Consider the following 16,832-nt stretch of genomic DNA (forward strand, 5'->3'; position numbering starts at 1 on the left):
GCCCTTCATCCCAATCGGCAGCCTTAGGGATTTGCAAGCGAGAGAAAATCAGCATTTTCCTATTCATGACCATAGCTTTTCCATGTTCTCAGTGCCTACTATTGCTTTCAATTCATCTCTTTTCATTCATGCTGTCAGGTGGTTACTTAGGCTTATAAAATTTGACTTGATTAGATATTTCCCAATTCTCAATATATTATTTTAGATATGTATCATCATGAAATAAAAATCCTTATTACTAGTATTTGTTTATTGTTATTATATCTATTTTTTGACTAACAAGGCAGTGGCTTGAAGCAGGCATGGACTATGATGGCCAACATGAAACTTGCCCAATTTGCCAACATTCCTTGGGCTGCCAGGAACCCAATACTCTTCCCATCATTGACTTCATTACAACCGTTGGATCAAGCAACGAGGTATCGACATGAACATCCAAACCAAATGAACATAGGACCTTGAAAGCATACATGGAGTTGTCTGTAGTCAGGTGACAACAGCATCTGGCTTTATCTTCCTCGGTAAAATCCAAAAAAAAAAAAAACCAACAAGAGAAGAGAATTTTGAAAGGGGAAGGGGTTAAGCAAAATTCATATCTATGAGTTGGTAGACTTTGACAGACAAAAAACCACAGGAATTGGCCGACCAAGTCCCCTTCAGAAATGGGGTTTCTGTCCATTTGTCAAATTTATGTTGTTGAAATTGAATTGAGACCCAACAAATAAGATAAACAGAACTCAGCAGCTTTTGTTCCCCCCACCCCTGGAAGGCCTCACTTGTCCAATTCATGCCTGGTTTTGTCGTTTTGGATAAGACCTTGCTTGGCTTCTTGCTTGAAGGGGTATTATTGTTTTCATTTGAGTGATTCTGGGTTTTGGGGGAGCTTTATTTCATTTTAATGTCATTATGGTGAACAAAAGGGAATTAATGAATTAAATCTCTTACCATATTGGTAGATACGTATCAATTGCTTTCATATTATTTACATCCATTTCAAGCCTCATTAATGTTGCAAATTTATTCCCCTTTTTTGCACATTTTGAAGCATCCCCCATGAAAGAACCGAAAATGTTAACAAAAACAAAAAAAGAAGTAATTTTATGAAAAATTGTCTATCAAGGAAAAAGAGATTTGAATTTGACTTTTTAAATACAAAATACATTCATTTATTAAATATTTAAATATTTTTTGTATACAATGATAAATATGGTATTCAATTGAGTGAAACTTAAGTCATCTCGAAAGGGACACTAGAGTTTAAGAATCTAAAATTCAATTTCGAATATAAAACAAAATTTATGAAATGAAAAAATAAAATTATCTCTAATTACGTAACTCAAAATTATATATATATATATATATATAAAAAAACAAAATCAGGTCATGAATTAAAAGGTCGATATTGTTCTTGTTAATAAATTAATACAATAAGAAAAATAATTGTGTAGGTCATAGTTAGATAGTCAAGTGAAGGCTAGGTCCATGGAGTCATGGAATTTGCTCAAAACTTTCATAACCATAAAACGAAGAGGAAAAAACATATGAAAGCCATGACAACAAAACCGAAAGAGATTTTTTGTATTAAAAAATTGCTTAGTTAAGTACAAAAATCCTTAATTTCTGCAAATGGATATTAAGTGTGAACAAGGAACCTGGTAAATCTTTTCTTCTTTCTTACGAAAAATACCATAACTGTCTCATACTTGTCAAGACTGTATCGATTCAAAGCACTTGAATTAAGCTCGAATAAAAATTAGATATTTTATAATTTTATCGTAATTAATAAATTTAAACATGTGGCTTGGATTGAATTTGACTAAATGGGGTGGTATTAAAAACATATTTGCATGGTAGAAAACGATGGATGGACATATAGAATAAACAGAAAACACTTGGGGACCTTGAACTTGCCCCCAATATGTATGGTAAAATATTGTATAATAAGAATTGGTGCATGTGAAGCTGAAATTAATTAGGGTTTGCTTAGGATCCCCATGAAAGAGACCTTCCTTTTTGTCTTTGCTAGGGACTCAAACATGGAGATCAAGTGTATAATAATGATTGGAATATTTTACTGTACCACCCAAGGTGGAGATCAAAGGAGGAACATGGCTTTACTGCATGCTTGATCCTCTATATGTTTAATTTTAGAGTTTCTTTTTTTATAATATTGGGATAAGGAAGAACATCTGTCTTAAAAATACAAGAAGATAAGATAAACTAATTTAATTTAAATAATGAATTAAAGGGTTTAAGCAAAAAAATTAAGATTAAGGTTTCGTAATCTATTTAGAAGCTTTTGATTTAAATTGTTCGAAATAGATTATAAAACCCAAAATCTTTATATATAAAAAAACGAGTTGGTACGAGAATATAAATTGATTATAGTAATGAAAAAAAGAAAAGGGAATGTAGGATTCCATCTACATCTACCATTTTCTCTTGATTTTTTTTTGGTGGCTAGGGAAATGTTGGGTTTGTTGACATTATTTGATTGCCCAAGATTGTATTTCTTTTTTGGGATAAAGAATGAAGTAGTTATGAGAGCAAGTTACCTACACAACTAGCTCTCCAAAGGAAAGTTTACTTAAACTCAAACCTCATACTTACCTACCCTAACCTACTTCCATAATCCAAAGCTAAACATTATAATAGGACAACTCTGAAATTTTTCATAATTGTTATTCACGAGATCAAAAAATTAAAAAAAAAAACATACCATGATGTGGACAATAATATGATCATATCATATTTTTACCATTCACATTAATATTACATCAGTGCAACATAAGTATAAATTAATAAATAATATTTTAATTAATTATTAGTAATAAAAATTTATTTAATTCGAAATAAAAATGTAGTTTTGATTGAGTGCAATTATGTTACAAATATATGATTTACTTCTTTGATTTAATTATTATATATAAATTGGTGTAAGAAAAAGTATTTAATTAATTCCAAAATATGTAAGATTTTTGTTTATCTACCATCTTTATTAGGAAATTCTAACAAATAAAAATCAAATGTGCAATTTTAGTGGACCAGTGAGTTAGTGACACGTAACAGATACAAAATAGTACGGGAATCGAAACTGTACCTAATTGTACCTCGTCATCACCAAAATCCGTTGCGACTCCATATTTTGCCTTTTAACAGTCTTACGTCATATTCATGGGATCAGCGCCCCCTTTCCGGTTCAAATGTCCACGTCCCGACAAAAAAATAAAGGAGGAGGGTTCTACCTTCCTCTCGGCTCACGTTACCATTCCCCGACCTGGATACACGTGTACTCCAACCAACCTATGAGATCATCTCAATCGTGTGGTGCCGATCCCAAAAAAAAAAAGTCTTAATGATGAGCGTCTATCCAGTGCACCACACTTCTTTTCACCACCTTACACCCATCCCTCCTATCCGATAAAATATTATTACGTATGCCATTTTTTTTCCAATGATGAAGTATAAGATAAAAGTTATAATTTAATATTTGACATATTATTAATTAAAACGCGTATTGTTATCAACATAAAAACTTTACGTTTAATCAAAAAAGTTTTATTAAAAAATAAAACAAGAACACTCTCTAAAACTAGGATACAAAATAAAATTTTTTCCAACGGAGTTGAATGTATACTATTAAAATATATAAAATATATTATTAAAGTTTTAAATTTACTATATTTTATATGATGGATTAGTTATAGGCAAAAAATAATAATAATCGTAAATCAAGCTTTTAATGGTGATGGTAAAAATTAATGATGCAACTTAGATTAATTTCTTTATGCAATCAACGGCTGATCCCGCGGTTCCAGAATGAAGCCGGTCGTTGAGGATCATTTATAAAGTGAGAGAGAGAGTTTGACTCGGGAAAAGTGGGGAGGGTGAAGCTGGACAAGGTGGGGACCCACACGGAAAAGATACTAAAACAAAGTTAGTAAATAAAAAAAAAGACAGCTCAAGATCTCCTCTAACAAACTAACACGTGTACTGGAAATCATCGTCTCCTCTTCATCATCTTCACTGGATTCGCAGCCACAGCTTCGACTTCCCCTTTATCGTTTCTCTGCCGTTCTTTTACTACAAAAAGAAAAATGAAATAATAACAAATCTCCGGTGAATAACCATACGAACACTGAACTGTTTCCAGTTTTGACTCAAGAAGAGCGAGCTCAGGTTCTCCGACATCTCTGCCAGCTTCAAACAGAAAAAAGAACAAGAGAGGCAAAGTCAAAAGAAAAGAGAGTTTGTTTTGGCTGTTGTTGTTGCTTCGGCTGCTGATGCTGTTGGTTGGAAGGAAATTTTGGAGTTTTCTTTTTATTTTTATTTTCTGGGAAAGTGAACAGGCAAAGCGGCGTTATCGGTGTGGTTAATACAGTCCGAAAAATGGGGTGGGGATAATTAATGCTAAAGCTGAGCCAAATAAATAAGGGGTTGTGGTGGGGGTATCTCAAAAACCCTCTAAAAAAGAAAAAGAAAAAGGAAAAAGGCAAAGGAAAGAGAAAGAGAACGAGAAAGAGCCGTTTGTTTGCTTTGCTACAGCAATTAATGACAGATAGGTGTGTAGTGTTGACCCTTTTTGTTACGTATTTTCGATAATTACAACTCATTTCATTTATTTAATAATTAAGATTTTCTGCTTCTCTCTCTCTCTCCCTCTCTGCACATTGATCTCCATTTATTAACTCTGTTTTTCCGCTCCTTACTCTTTCTCCTGGCTCCTTTCTCTGTTGTTAAGTCTCTTAAAAGCACCCAGAGCTTCCTTCTCTCTTTCATTCAAAGTTGGGTTTTGAGCTTTGCTTCTTTTAAAGCTTCTTAATTTTGATAAGAATTTCTATTCAGGTAAAAAAGAATGTTAATTTATTGTTTGCTCTGCTTCCTTTCCCTTCGAAAGGCTCTTCCTTTCTCTCAGATTCCCCTTTGTTTCATTTGTAACCTTTGTTTCATTTGGCCTTTTGCAGTGAAGATTGTTGACAGTTCATGTATTGAATCACAGAAAGAAAGAAAGAAAGAAAGAAAAAAGGTACTACAATAATTTATTTTAATATATATTTTTTGTATGATTGTTTCTCCTTTTTGGGTTTTTGTATTTGTTGGGATCTGCTTCAGATCTTTGATATTCTCTCCTTTTGGTTTTTACTACTTTTTTTTTTCATGAGTTTGAGCTAAACCAATCTGGGATATTTTTGGTTTTAATAATTATAATAGTGGGTTAGATCTGGTTAGAGCTAGAAAACAGAACAGATGGTGGCATTGTTGAACAAAACGGAAAGGTTCATTTAAGGGTTTTAAAATCAGTTTTAAACTTTTTAGTTATAATTTAGTGGTTGAAAGTTTATGTAAGCTTTTCCAAAAGGTAAAAACTTTTTTCTCTCGTCTTTTTGTATATTGAGGACTGACTAAACAAAAAAAGATTCCGCATGGTGAACCGAAAGGTTTTTGATCATGGAGCAATCTGTTTGTACTTTTACACTGTTTTTGTTGTATATAATTGGATAATTATTTGTGCTTTTTCTCTCTTTTTCTTTCTTTTAGTTTGTAAAGATGACTGTGGTTTGGAATTTTAGGGCTCTGTTTTTGGTGCATATAATTGGATAATTGCTGGTTTTCCAAGCTAATAAATGAGCTTGGGTTACATGGTTCTGCTGATCTGGTTTATATTACTTTTGGGACTGGTATTATTTGAGCTTCGCTTTTGAATTTTATTCGTTTTTCTGGCTTTCTGTTTTTGTCTTTGAAGATCATTAGTTTTTAGGTTAAGGCTGTTCGGTTCATATCAACCGTCGTCTACTCCTCTTTCAATCTCATGTTTTTCTATGCTTGCCAAAAAGTTTGAAAGCAATCATGGAGGTGGATAATGATTCCTTCTTGAGTAATTTAGCTGCACAATGTTTCTGACAGGGTGGATCCAAACTGATTATGTGGGTGCTTTGCTTTAGAGAAATTTTCATATTCCATCCTTTTTGAGCAACTTTATATTTAATATGTCTCTTGGTAGCTGTTCCTATTTTCTCTTTTTAGGAGACTCCAATAATTTCAAGTTTGTTGCTGACCTAACTTGTCCTGCATTTCATGGGCAGGGTAGCTCTCAAATGCCATATGGTGTATGGTTGAAGATATCACTCTTAGTAATCAAGAAGCCAACCAATGTAAAACATGAAACTTGGTAATAACACCGTTTCCAATTTTCCTTCTCTTCATCTCTGTCTCTCCTACAGACATCTCTATTTAAGGTCTTCTTTGCAATCTTATGCTAGAATTAACAGCCATTTGTTGTAACTTTGCTTTCCAATTTCTTCGTCTACTGGAATTTAGTTTTGCGTTTGTGTTGGGGCTTTATTTTATGTTTAACTTATGGGTAATCATTGCACTGTTTTATAAATAATTTGACAGCATGAAGGTGCTTAACATGGCTACTAAATGGTTTCAAACATCTTGGTTTACATTTTCATCTTTCAGATGTTATTGTCTCGTGCATGTTATTCTGCCAGCCAGATTTATATGTGAAGATTATGGTGTTTATTGAATACTTTTATGTACTTGCAGATAATGAACAAGTGCTTTGTCATTCAACTATAGGCCACAAGAGTGACTCAAAGCCTTGTTCCTTCATAGCTGACACCAAACCTTTTGAGAACAAAGACAAGCCTCTGGATTCCACTGGATTGAATGCGGAAGGAGTTGTGAAGGAAAATCAGAATGGAGTTGTGCATGATATAAAGGGAAATGATGGGCATTCAGATCCCTCACTATATCTAGATAATACAAGAGATGGATGGCCAGCATCAAAACTTGATTGTTCTATTAGTGTAAATGACTTTGCCAATGGTAATGAAAAGGAGGTCAGACATTTTATGACATCAAATTCTCACTCTTTGAAGAATATGGATTCATTTCAGAACTCAGTTTTTTATTTAGACAAAAGTGTTATGGAATGTGAACTGCCTGAATTGGTAGTTTGTTATAAAGAGAGTACATATCATGTTGTCAAGGACATCTGTATTGATGAGGGAGTTCCAACACAGGACAAGTTCTTGTTTGAGACTGGCATGGATGAGAAGATTGACTGTAACTTTCTGCCTTCTGAAAAGGATCAAGATAGTAAACTGATGAAAGAAAAATTGGAGACAGATATGTGCATGCAAGATGTTTCCATGTCTCCAGAAGAAAATCAATCTGGCAAGGATATCGACAGTGAATGTGGTTCTAATAAAAAACTTGACACTGATACATGTATGCAAGATGTTTCTTTATCTCTAGAAAAAAATGAGTCTAACAAGGGAATTCTGAATCAATGTGATTCTAAGGATTTGATGCTGACTAGGGAAGTGAAAGATGATGCAATGAAAATGGTCACAGATGATGTCTCTAAAGAGTTGTTTACCCTCGGAGAGTTACTTTCAATGCCAGAATTGAGCAAAGTGAACCCTGAAGCCATGTCTTCCGATTGCAAAAGTGATGGAATTGAACAACAGTCTTTTCAGGTAAAACTTATCTTTGTCAAAGTTACTAAATTTCAATGTAGCATACCAAAATTTCTTGTTATAATAGTATGGACTCATCTATGTATGCAATGAAATTTGCATTAGTACGCTTTATCACCTTCTATATTTTTGCATTCATGTTTGAGTTCAGCATTAAAGGCACCGTGTTTTTATGCGAAAAGTAAAAACAAGAAGAAAAATCATAATAATTTTGTTTTCCATCAGTTGGGCAATAATTAAGTTAGAAATCCATGAACATCTGACAAGTATCCAGATTAGTGATGATAGTTTTCTATTAGGGGTTCAGGAGAGAGAGGGATTTACATCTTAGGAAGTAACATGATGTGTTTTGGCTTGAATGCAGAGCTCAAGCGAAAAGGAAGTCATGGTGCTGCCCCCCTTAGTTTCTGCGGTTGAAGAATCAAAAAATAGCAATGAGGAGGCAATTGTATCTGTTCCTGCATTGGTCTCTACAACTGAAGAATTAGACAGTGGGAAAGGGGAAGCTAGCCTGATCAGTCCTGCTCAGGTCTCTACTTCTGAGGAATCAACCGGCAGCAGCCTTGTCAATGAGGTGTCTTGTGATAACAAACTGGAGACTGGAAGCATAACATTTAACTTCGATTCTTCTGCACCAACAAGCAGCAAAGATGAGTGTCACCACAATCTTGACAGTGAACCTCTTGGGACCGGAAGTACACCCAAGCTTGAAGTTGCAGCTGATCAGTCTATTTCAAACAATCTTCAACAAGGAATTGGAGAGTCTAGTTTCTCTGCTGCAGGGCTGGTAACAGGTCTGATAAGTTACTCTGGGCCAGTAGCATATTCTGGCAGTCTCTCTCTTAGATCAGATAGCAGCACAACGAGCACTCGTTCCTTTGCCTTCCCAATGTAATTTACTGGCAAACTATTCGTCTTTTGCTCCTAACTTTTCCTTTTATATTATCCAATTCATAACCAGTGATCAGCTGTTTTGATTTTGGTTTTTCCTCTATGCAGATTGCAGTCTGAATGGAATAGCAGTCCAGTAAGAATGGCAAAAGCTGACCGGAGACATTACCGGAAGCATAAGGGTTGGAGGCATGGCCTCCTTTGCTGTAGATTCTGAAATGTTCTATTCTATCCATAGGTCATACATCACCAAATTAATTATTTTTGCTTAGCAAGTTATATACATCATCTCCCTTTCCCTCGCTTGGCCTGTAATGTGCAGTAGGTTTAGAGTGTCATGCTTAGAGTTTTGATCTCGTGCATGCAAATTTGAGCTGTAAGCAATATCTTATAATTTTCATATCATTGTAGTATTTCCTTTTTTGTTTTCACCTTGTTCATAATATCAGCTTATATCAGATAAAGAGAGTTCATTATTCATAACTGCTTTCTTACTATTGCCTCAACTTTCCCGTTCAAAATATCAGCTCATTTGCTAAATTCACTCAGTTACAAGATCGAATAGCAATGTTCATGTTATAGAATTAAATCTTAAACAATGCAGGATAATATTTCCACTGCCATGTTATTTTGCATTTCATGCTCCTGCTTTTTCCCAAAGTAAGGGCTGTAAGAACACTAGTGCAGATGATGTTAAAAGTCAAGCTGGAAATGCTGGAATTGACTTGAAGTGAGCAGGCTCTGCTCTAACATCTGAGAGGTTGGCCCCTTGATGACACCCAGGCCTACTTGTGGGTTTATTCGAATTTGGAATCAACCGTGACAAAGCTGAGCACTGATGGCAATCTTTTCATCTTCTTCTTTTTGGTCTTAGCAATGCTTACAAGTTTGTATAAAACCATAAATGACCTGAAACGACCATCCAATATGCAATGTGACGCATGACTTGAACATTTTTATTTCGATACTGAGTTTTTTTTTATTTCTTGTGCAACCTGGCCAAATGCCTGACAGGGTTTTCAATGTCATCGCAAGTTGATGGCAGGGATGACAGTTTTCTACCATAAAACAGTGTCATTTATGTACCATAATCCCTAGAAAGATGCATACGCAATTAGATGAAATGGGGGATGCATTTAAATTGTTATGTTTCACATCAGTTCACATCAAGGTATTGTATGCTTTAGTCGTTTAGACTTATTATTTTTTTTCCACAAAAAATGTTGCGGAAGTTATAACAATCTGCCATGTTAGCATATCTACCGGGGATTAGGTAACTGATTTGTCAAAGGCTTGCTATTGGATCAATGAGATGGCTATGAATCAAGCTAGCTAGGGTCTACTCCTAGGCTAATCTAAGCCTAGGGAAATCCCTTTCTTGTCCTTTGATTTCTAGTTCAGAGGTAATTTTCTTGGATAGTCAAGTAGGTGTCTTTCCATTGTACCAAACCTCTTGCCTGCTTTTATTGCCTAGCATTTGCCCATTGGGCATGGTTGGGCCAAACCTATTTGCCTAGCTAACTAACCTTACTAATTATATTCGGTTTATGATTATGACATAGTTTTTACACCCAAGGATTAGCTTTATTTCTGATTATCTTTGATCATACCCAAATCTAAAATAAAACAAAAAAGAAAAAAAGAAAAGGACTATGACTAGGTTTTTCTATGAACAGTGAACATGGCATTGCATATTCTACTCAAGGTTACATTTTCTTGCAGACATCCTGATTTGTTTATCATCAATAATTTATCATATGATATCTGAATTCGATTTTACGATAAAGGTCCATTTTTTATATCTAAAAAAAGTTGTAAAATAGTATTTGTCTGATCAGTAGAGGACAAAGTTGAACTCACAGCTGCTATAATTTCTTCTGGTGGTCAAACATTCAGGCGCCCTTTGCACACTCTTGTCCATTTCTTTAAAATGGTCTTCCATAGATTTACTGCGCATGCACGTGTATTGTCTTTGAAACAAAAGGCTTCTAACCAGTAAGATTATTTTGCTGTCTCATATTCCAGTTTCCAACTACTGATTACATTTGACTGCGTTGGGTATGAATGTTCTGGCATCTAGTCTTTCCATAAAGTTTTTGTATACAGTACACTTTGTCGCACACTCTTTAGTTCCAACTTCGGTACGGAAAAAGGAGGAAAGGGTTGTCGGGGTACGTATATGCCAACACCCCTGGAAAGTGGTTTTTTATCAGACAAATTTAGGATTTGAAGCAAAAATATGCGTATACAGGCTTTAACCAGTACTTTTCTTTATCCCCATTAAACAGAAAGAATCTACAAGCTGAAGTGTGCAGTGGCATGTATGAACTGGCCTGCAACTTTTTAGCTAAAGAAATGACTTGCCATGATCAAATGATCAAATATTCTGTTTCTCTTTTAGGCAAAGATATTAAGGGGTATGCTGTCAAAAGCCCATGAATTACTAAAGTAGCAACAAATTGGGTGCTTTGATGGCAGATATAGGTCAGGCTTTGCTATAATGTAATAAAACAAAACCAGGGGTCCTACTGTAGTTGTTGACAAAAACCAACCCAAATGGTATGATCCCTCCTAAAAAGTGAGTATATGTTTAAGATTTTTCCCTGAACATGTTTTGGGACTCTGCAATTTTTGTGCTTTGTGTCTGTTCTCTCTCTCTCTCTCTTTGTCTGTGGGGCTTTGGTTGATATAAAAAGAACCCACTCTCGGAAAATCACAAAGCTGTAGTTACACAAAAACAAAAATCTTCAGAGAGTTGAAGTCATATGGAGCTGTCGGTAGTCATTGCTGTGCTTTGTTTTAGCTTCTTGGCATTGCAAACTCCTTGTACTTCCCTGCAAATCCAGCTGCAATCATCAACTGAACAAGGTAAACCATAAATGGTCTCTCTATCCCTTGTCTCTGTCTGGTCTTTCTCCATTATTTAGTAAGTTTAAGTGCTTTTATCAGGAGCAGCAAAAGGAGTTCAGCTTTCTCTCCCCACACTGCCAAGGAAGCTCAGATTCACTGAGGAATTAGTAGCAGTAAGAATCTGTATACAATCTTAATAGTATAAAATTACCATTATTCTTAGGCTAGTCTGCCTTGTGTTTTTGAATCAGTTTAAAGGAAATGGAGCTCAACATTCAATTTCAAACACCAAGCAGAAGGAAGATATTTCAGGTGACATATCTAATCTGTATCTATATTCCATTAAGTTGGATTTTTTGATCAAAAAACACTGAAGTGCATGCATTCTTACTCCAAGTACATCTCAGCAATGAACAATGAACATTGCTTTTACTTGGGTGTCTTGTAGTCAGAAACAGAAGGAAAATATAGGGTGACTCCCCCTTCCTGACATGAGTGAATGTTCCTCCATTACTTTATGTTTGAAAAGTATACTTGACTTGACTTATACTGAGACCATCCAAAATCTAGGGTCAGCTTGCTCCGAACCCTTTGACTTCAAACTCAAAAACTGCCAAAATTTCCTCACTTAACCCAAGACTCTTGCTTTAACGATGCCATTTACAAATATCTGATATTACAGAATAGAACCAGCTAGCTTTAATAATGTATGTAGTATTAGCAGCAAACAGGTGAAAAAGCAAGAGGAGTAAATCCACAACCAAGGGTATATGACCCTGATTTTGAACCTTTGATCATACAGAATTGAGAAAGTTGTGTGTCTATTTATTTTATTAATACTTTTGGTTTGGACAGGGAAAGCATACCAGAAAGAGGAAGCTAGAGTTCATGGAAGTCGAGGCACAAGGCAAGAATGGGTGGAGGGCCCCGACGTTTCACAATATTTTACGATGGATTATTCGAACGTAAGAAGACGACGACCCATACATAACAAGTCACTGCCGGTTGGTCCTTGAAACATGGGGGATGATACCCTTAGTTTCTGCCTGCTTGCTGCTGCTGCTTTCAGTCTCCCAAGAGTACAGAACAAACTTTTAGGATCACAATTTTGTTACAAGAAACACAAAGTACTAGTCATGCTTTTGTAATTACCCAAATGAGGAACATGTCTTGTTTTCTTCCCGTTCATGGCCGACATTTCTTGACCCAAGATTTTGTTACATTAAACTAGGATAATTACGGAGTCCTGATGAGTTTCTTTTCTGCCAAACTTTTTCTTGGTAGTCAAACGGGGGCTACAAACCCCGATATACGGCAACATGCTTGCGCAAATCACTGGTACTACCTGCTCGTTTACAGTAAAAACAATGCTTGGGATTTGGTTGACGTAGGAGTTAGGCTGGCTGTTTACCGAGGGAAGAACCTTTTGAATGGCAGGAAAACAGGAAATTGATCACTGGTATTTTGATTCATTTGATATCATCTTTCCATGTTTTGACTGTTCACCCTCTGTCTTTGCTTACAACTTCCATGTCTGGCCGGGATATCATTCATGATAAAGGCTATGCTTAGTGCTGTCCATATGGCCTGGCCCGACCCAACCCGACCTCAGCCCTTGTGAACTGAAAAAATATGAATTGAGCCGGATCAGTTCATTTTTTATATGAACCATTGAAATCTCAAATGAGTTGGGTCAGTTTATTTTTATTTTTATTTTAAATTCATTTTTTATTATTTTGATAAATTTTTTATAAATAAAATTATTTTATAATTTAATTCATAAATTGAATAATAAAAACATGTTATAAATAAATAAATTATATTAAATATAAAAAAATAAATAAATTATATAATAAAATTTAAATCTTTAACACAAACTATATCTTATAAACGTAAGTATATAACCAAATAATAAAAATTTCAAGACTCATTTATATCCTCCTCAATCTTTATTCTCGAGTAAAATATTTAAATCTTGTTTAAACAGCAATGATGTTTCAAGGTCTGAATTATTATCAATTTATCATCTAATATTCATTACTATAAAAGAAAAATAAATAATAAGTTTTAATCTAAATTAAACTTTTTAATTTGACAAATGAAGATTAAAGATATTAAAATATATAAAATAAATAATATTATTGATAATTAAATTATTAATTTTATATAATTAAATATATAAAATTATTAAATTAATTAAAATTATTTTTTTCTGATCCCCAGCCCATATAATTATAGGAAGAAATTCCTAATCATAGGAAGAAAATACATAAATTTAAGGAAAAAAATTTGTAATTTAAAAATAAATCAACTCTTAAACTTAAAGTTAAATGATAATTAAAGGTATTAATTAAAAATTTAATTATAATTTATTCAAAATATTTCATTTGATTTTACAAGATTAAATTTGTACGGGGCACATCGCATCAAATTAACTTTAAAAAAATTAATGTGTTGTATCAAAATAATATAAAATAGACTTGACTCATGTCAAGTATTCTTAATATTAATTTTATTTTGAAATATTGTAAAATAAATAAAATTTATTATTTTTATATGAAATAAATGTGTACATATAGATATTTCACTTTAATTTACTATTTATTTTACTTGAATTATGATTTAAATTTTTATTTACTTGTTAAAAAAACAGGAGAGCCCCTTTTGTTTCATCGTGAGGACCGGGATTCCGCGAACCAGCTGTGAGAAAATCGTTTCATCAATCTAGGGTCTATGACGAAACGAGTCGTTTCGGTAAAACGACGTCGTTTCATGAACACTTTTCCTCCTGATAGGCAAGAAAACAGAAGTGCTTAAAACAGATTACAGTAGAGGGGAGCAAAGAATCCAATCCTTCAGATCCCAAAAATGGAAGACTTTTGGAAGCGAGCAAAATCCTTCGCGGAAGAAGCAGCGAAGAAATCGCAATCCCTAGCAACGCCAAACAAAATCGCCGATCTAGTCGCCGAGACCGCCAAGAAGTCCAAGGAGCTCGCTCTGGAAGCCACCAAGAAAGCCGATGAGCTCAAAACCGCCGCTCTCAAACAAGCCGATCAAATCCAAATTCAAAGCATATCCAAGTCCATTTCCGATATCATCCCTCCTCAACTCTCCTCCCTCTCCATTACCGCCTCCGCCTCCACTTCCTCCGATCCTCCACCGATCTCGGATTCGGAGCTCCGGAAGTTTGGACTCACCGATGATTTGAGAGACTTTGTCAGAGGTTTTACTTCTAGTACTTTCCAGAACTTCCCTTACCCTGGTCAAGGTAAATTTTGATTTAATTGCTTTTTTTATTCTTTTTTTTTTAAATTTAAATCTGAAAGTTGTAGATATTTGAGTAGATGAACCAGAGCCGTCCGATGCGACGACTACGGGGTCAAATGTGCGGAAAGATCTGAGTGAGTGGCAAGAGAGGCATGCCACGCTTGTTCTTACTACTGTTAAGGTAAGCAAATTTAGTACATTACATTTTAGAATTTTATAATTATAACCGCTATGTCTGGCATTGCGAATTTGAGTTGTGTTACTGGTAGTCGCCAAATTTGGCCGAAATGACAGTGCTAACCAAACGTATAATTTGTGGATAAGATTTGGATTGAGATGAGTGTTCCCACAGTCACAACTTTTAATCTTGGGATTTCCAATTGCGATTGTAATGCCAAATTAGGCCTAAATTTACTAGGAAATGTTGGAATTGTTTTATATTTTATATACTTTTTAATTAGTTTCTGTAAATCATATTATTTTTAATGCAGGAAATCAAAAAATTAAGATATGAGCTGTGTCCGCGTCTGATGAAAGAAAGAAAATTTTGGAGGATATATTTCACTCTTGTTAGCACTCATGTTGGCCCGTAAGTAATTAATTATTTATTATAATAATGATAATTTAGGATTAGTGAACAAATTCTTATTTCTACTAGTGGTATTTGTAATTTTCAGTTATGAGAAGGAGTACATGGAGGAAGTTAAACAGAGAGCAGAGGAGGCAAAAGAAGATAAATCAAAGCAAACGTCTGTAGTTAAGGCAGAAGAGCCAGAAAGTAGTCTGAAGAGTAAAACTTCAAGCTCATCTGCTGAGCAAGATTTGGATACATTTTTGTTGGGAGATTTTGAAGATAGTGATGGGGGTGGAGGTATATTCACCAAAATTCATGCATTGATTGCAGAGTTATGATATTTTCACATGTTTTTCGTTTCATGCACTTTTGATGTTTTGAATTGCTTTCTCTAGAAGTAATCTATTGGTTTTAAGTTGATGACCTTATTTTCCAAATTATATGTACAAAAAGATGTTTTTCCCAGGAGACACGTTAAGGATCATGGATTGTGTAGCCTAACTGACTATGACCGATTCATTTTAACATGTTGGTCTCGGCAGAGGTGTTTACATGACATGCAATTCTTGATAACTTACTGTAGACATTATTGTAATAACATGGCGAGCTTCATTGTACATAGAAAATCATTTACAGATGAATTGGACTCATATGACTTGTTTTTTCAGATGTTTTCTTTAGCGATTCTTTTCCTGTCAATTTGATAATTATTTGTATGGTTTTCCAGATGATGGCGATGCTGATGCTGATGGGAGCTTTGGTGATGATTTTGACAAGATTGAAAATTCTGTAAGCTTGGATAACTCTATACTACCACTTATTAAGGATTGTCCTAACTGTGCTTCCTGCTGCATTCTTTGATCTACATCTTCGTGATTCATTGATGTTTGTGTCAAGATTCTTCATTCTTGGAAATGGTTGTAACATTTGTCCTCAAATTTTATGGCCCCTCGCAGGATGTTGAAGATGAGAAGAAGACTGCAGCGGGAACTAAAGGTTAAAAGTGCTGGGGAAACACATTGAAGCAAAAGTGAGAACTTGTGTGCTAAGGGGAGAAAAGGACTGAACAGGGGATAGCAGAAGCAGATGCGGGTTCTCAAAATTTGATTGGACGGTTGGGGTTTGGTACTGTGGTGTATGTTTGCTTTATGCAAGATATATAATTTGCAATTTGTTCATTTGTTTAATGCTACAAAGAATTGCAGGTTCTCATACCTGTTCTGTTTGACAGGGAATGAGGGAAGGCTCGAACACCATTAGTTGCCTTGTACAGAGCACATCTCATTCTATTAATTAAATTATTCTTGTTAATGTTTCTCAAAAGTTGTTCATACAATATCTAAACCTTAGAAAATTCCACTCTCATCTTCTGGTGGAAGAACAATATGGGGGAGGATGAAGCCTACGCATCGAAACAGCAATATGCATTCTGTTGCTCTGTAAGAGTCATTAGTGATCCTGAAAAGAGGAAATCCTCAAGATTTTAACCTATGGATTTTTGTCTAATCTTTAAACAAACAAATGCTTGAGAAGCAGGAAAGGTGGTAGGAGATGAGGCAATGCATGATTATTTTCAAATTGCCGTGGTTTTATGTTAATTGCAGTTTTAAGGCATTTAATCATATCGAGACTCCTAAGACACAAATAATATATTTCAAATTTATTTAACGCACAATTAGTTAATTTTGTATTTGCATATTTTGTGAGGAGTTTATTATTTATTTATTTAATCACATATAGTTTAATATATGGTTAAGCTTATT

General features: G+C 34.6%; 3 protein-coding genes across 7 annotated transcripts; all 3 read left to right on the forward strand.

Moving 5' to 3' along the window:
• The first annotated feature begins 3,962 nt into the window (after positions 1-3,962).
• LOC110423037 (uncharacterized) lies at positions 3,963-8,809 on the forward strand. 4 transcript variants are annotated; one of them, XM_021437133.2, is made up of 7 exons: positions 3,963-4,562; positions 4,742-4,845; positions 4,965-5,026; positions 6,084-6,169; positions 6,550-7,487; positions 7,852-8,378; positions 8,487-8,809. In XM_021437133.2, the coding sequence occupies exons 4-7, from the start codon at positions 6,160-6,162 to the stop codon at positions 8,593-8,595; spliced, it is 1,584 nt and encodes a 527-aa protein (XP_021292808.1). In that variant the 5' UTR covers positions 3,963-4,562; positions 4,742-4,845; positions 4,965-5,026; positions 6,084-6,159; the 3' UTR covers positions 8,596-8,809. The 4 variants fall into 4 exon arrangements, with proteins under 4 accessions (XP_021292808.1, XP_021292812.1, XP_021292810.1 ...); XM_021437137.2 differs by lacking the exon at positions 4,742-4,845 and adding an exon at positions 5,744-5,924; XM_021437136.2 differs by lacking the exon at positions 3,963-4,562 and adding an exon at positions 5,744-5,924 and having other exon boundaries at positions 4,625-4,845.
• Positions 8,810-11,109: 2,300 nt separating this feature from the next.
• Positions 11,110-12,819, forward strand: RGF8 (root meristem growth factor). Its single transcript, XM_021437139.1, has 4 exons — positions 11,110-11,246; positions 11,328-11,401; positions 11,480-11,540; positions 12,084-12,819. The coding sequence occupies exons 1-4, from the start codon at positions 11,144-11,146 to the stop codon at positions 12,242-12,244; spliced, it is 399 nt and encodes a 132-aa protein (XP_021292814.1). The 5' UTR covers positions 11,110-11,143; the 3' UTR covers positions 12,245-12,819.
• Positions 12,820-14,046: 1,227 nt separating this feature from the next.
• On the forward strand, positions 14,047-16,392 carry LOC110423038 (uncharacterized). 2 transcript variants are annotated; one of them, XM_021437138.1, is made up of 6 exons: positions 14,048-14,496; positions 14,573-14,676; positions 14,987-15,084; positions 15,173-15,366; positions 15,797-15,858; positions 16,026-16,392. In XM_021437138.1, the coding sequence occupies exons 1-6, from the start codon at positions 14,097-14,099 to the stop codon at positions 16,068-16,070; spliced, it is 903 nt and encodes a 300-aa protein (XP_021292813.1). In that variant the 5' UTR covers positions 14,048-14,096; the 3' UTR covers positions 16,071-16,392. The 2 variants fall into 2 exon arrangements, with proteins under 2 accessions (XP_089640795.1, XP_021292813.1); XM_089784669.1 differs by lacking the exons at positions 15,173-15,366; positions 15,797-15,858; positions 16,026-16,392 and having other exon boundaries at positions 14,047-14,496; positions 14,987-15,088.
• Positions 16,393-16,832: the final 440 nt, after the last annotated feature.

The sequence above is a fragment of the Theobroma umbraticum genome, unplaced genomic scaffold (assembly GCF_002168275.2).
Source record: "Theobroma umbraticum cultivar Fairchild unplaced genomic scaffold, ASM216827v3 scaffold_20.0, whole genome shotgun sequence".
In the NCBI taxonomy this organism is placed as follows: Eukaryota; Viridiplantae; Streptophyta; class Magnoliopsida; order Malvales; family Malvaceae; genus Theobroma; species Theobroma umbraticum.

Coding starts and splice junctions, on each gene's coding strand:
- LOC110423037 (XM_021437133.2), top strand. Junction 7,488..7,851: donor TTGAACAACAGTCTTTTCAG/GTAAAACTTATC, acceptor GCTTGAATGCAG/AGCTCAAGCGAAAAGGAAGT. Junction 8,379..8,486: donor CGTTCCTTTGCCTTCCCAAT/GTAATTTACTGG, acceptor TCCTCTATGCAG/ATTGCAGTCTGAATGGAATA.
- RGF8 (XM_021437139.1), top strand. CDS start 11,144: ATGGAGCTGTCGGTAGTCATTGCTGTGCTTTGTTTTAGCTTCTTGGCA. Junction 11,247..11,327: donor GCAATCATCAACTGAACAAG/GTAAACCATAAA, acceptor TGCTTTTATCAG/GAGCAGCAAAAGGAGTTCAG. Junction 11,402..11,479: donor TCACTGAGGAATTAGTAGCA/GTAAGAATCTGT, acceptor TTTTTGAATCAG/TTTAAAGGAAATGGAGCTCA.
- LOC110423038 (XM_021437138.1), top strand. CDS start 14,097: ATGGAAGACTTTTGGAAGCGAGCAAAATCCTTCGCGGAAGAAGCAGCG. Junction 14,677..14,986: donor TTGTTCTTACTACTGTTAAG/GTAAGCAAATTT, acceptor TTTTTAATGCAG/GAAATCAAAAAATTAAGATA. Junction 15,859..16,025: donor TTGACAAGATTGAAAATTCT/GTAAGCTTGGAT, acceptor GGCCCCTCGCAG/GATGTTGAAGATGAGAAGAA.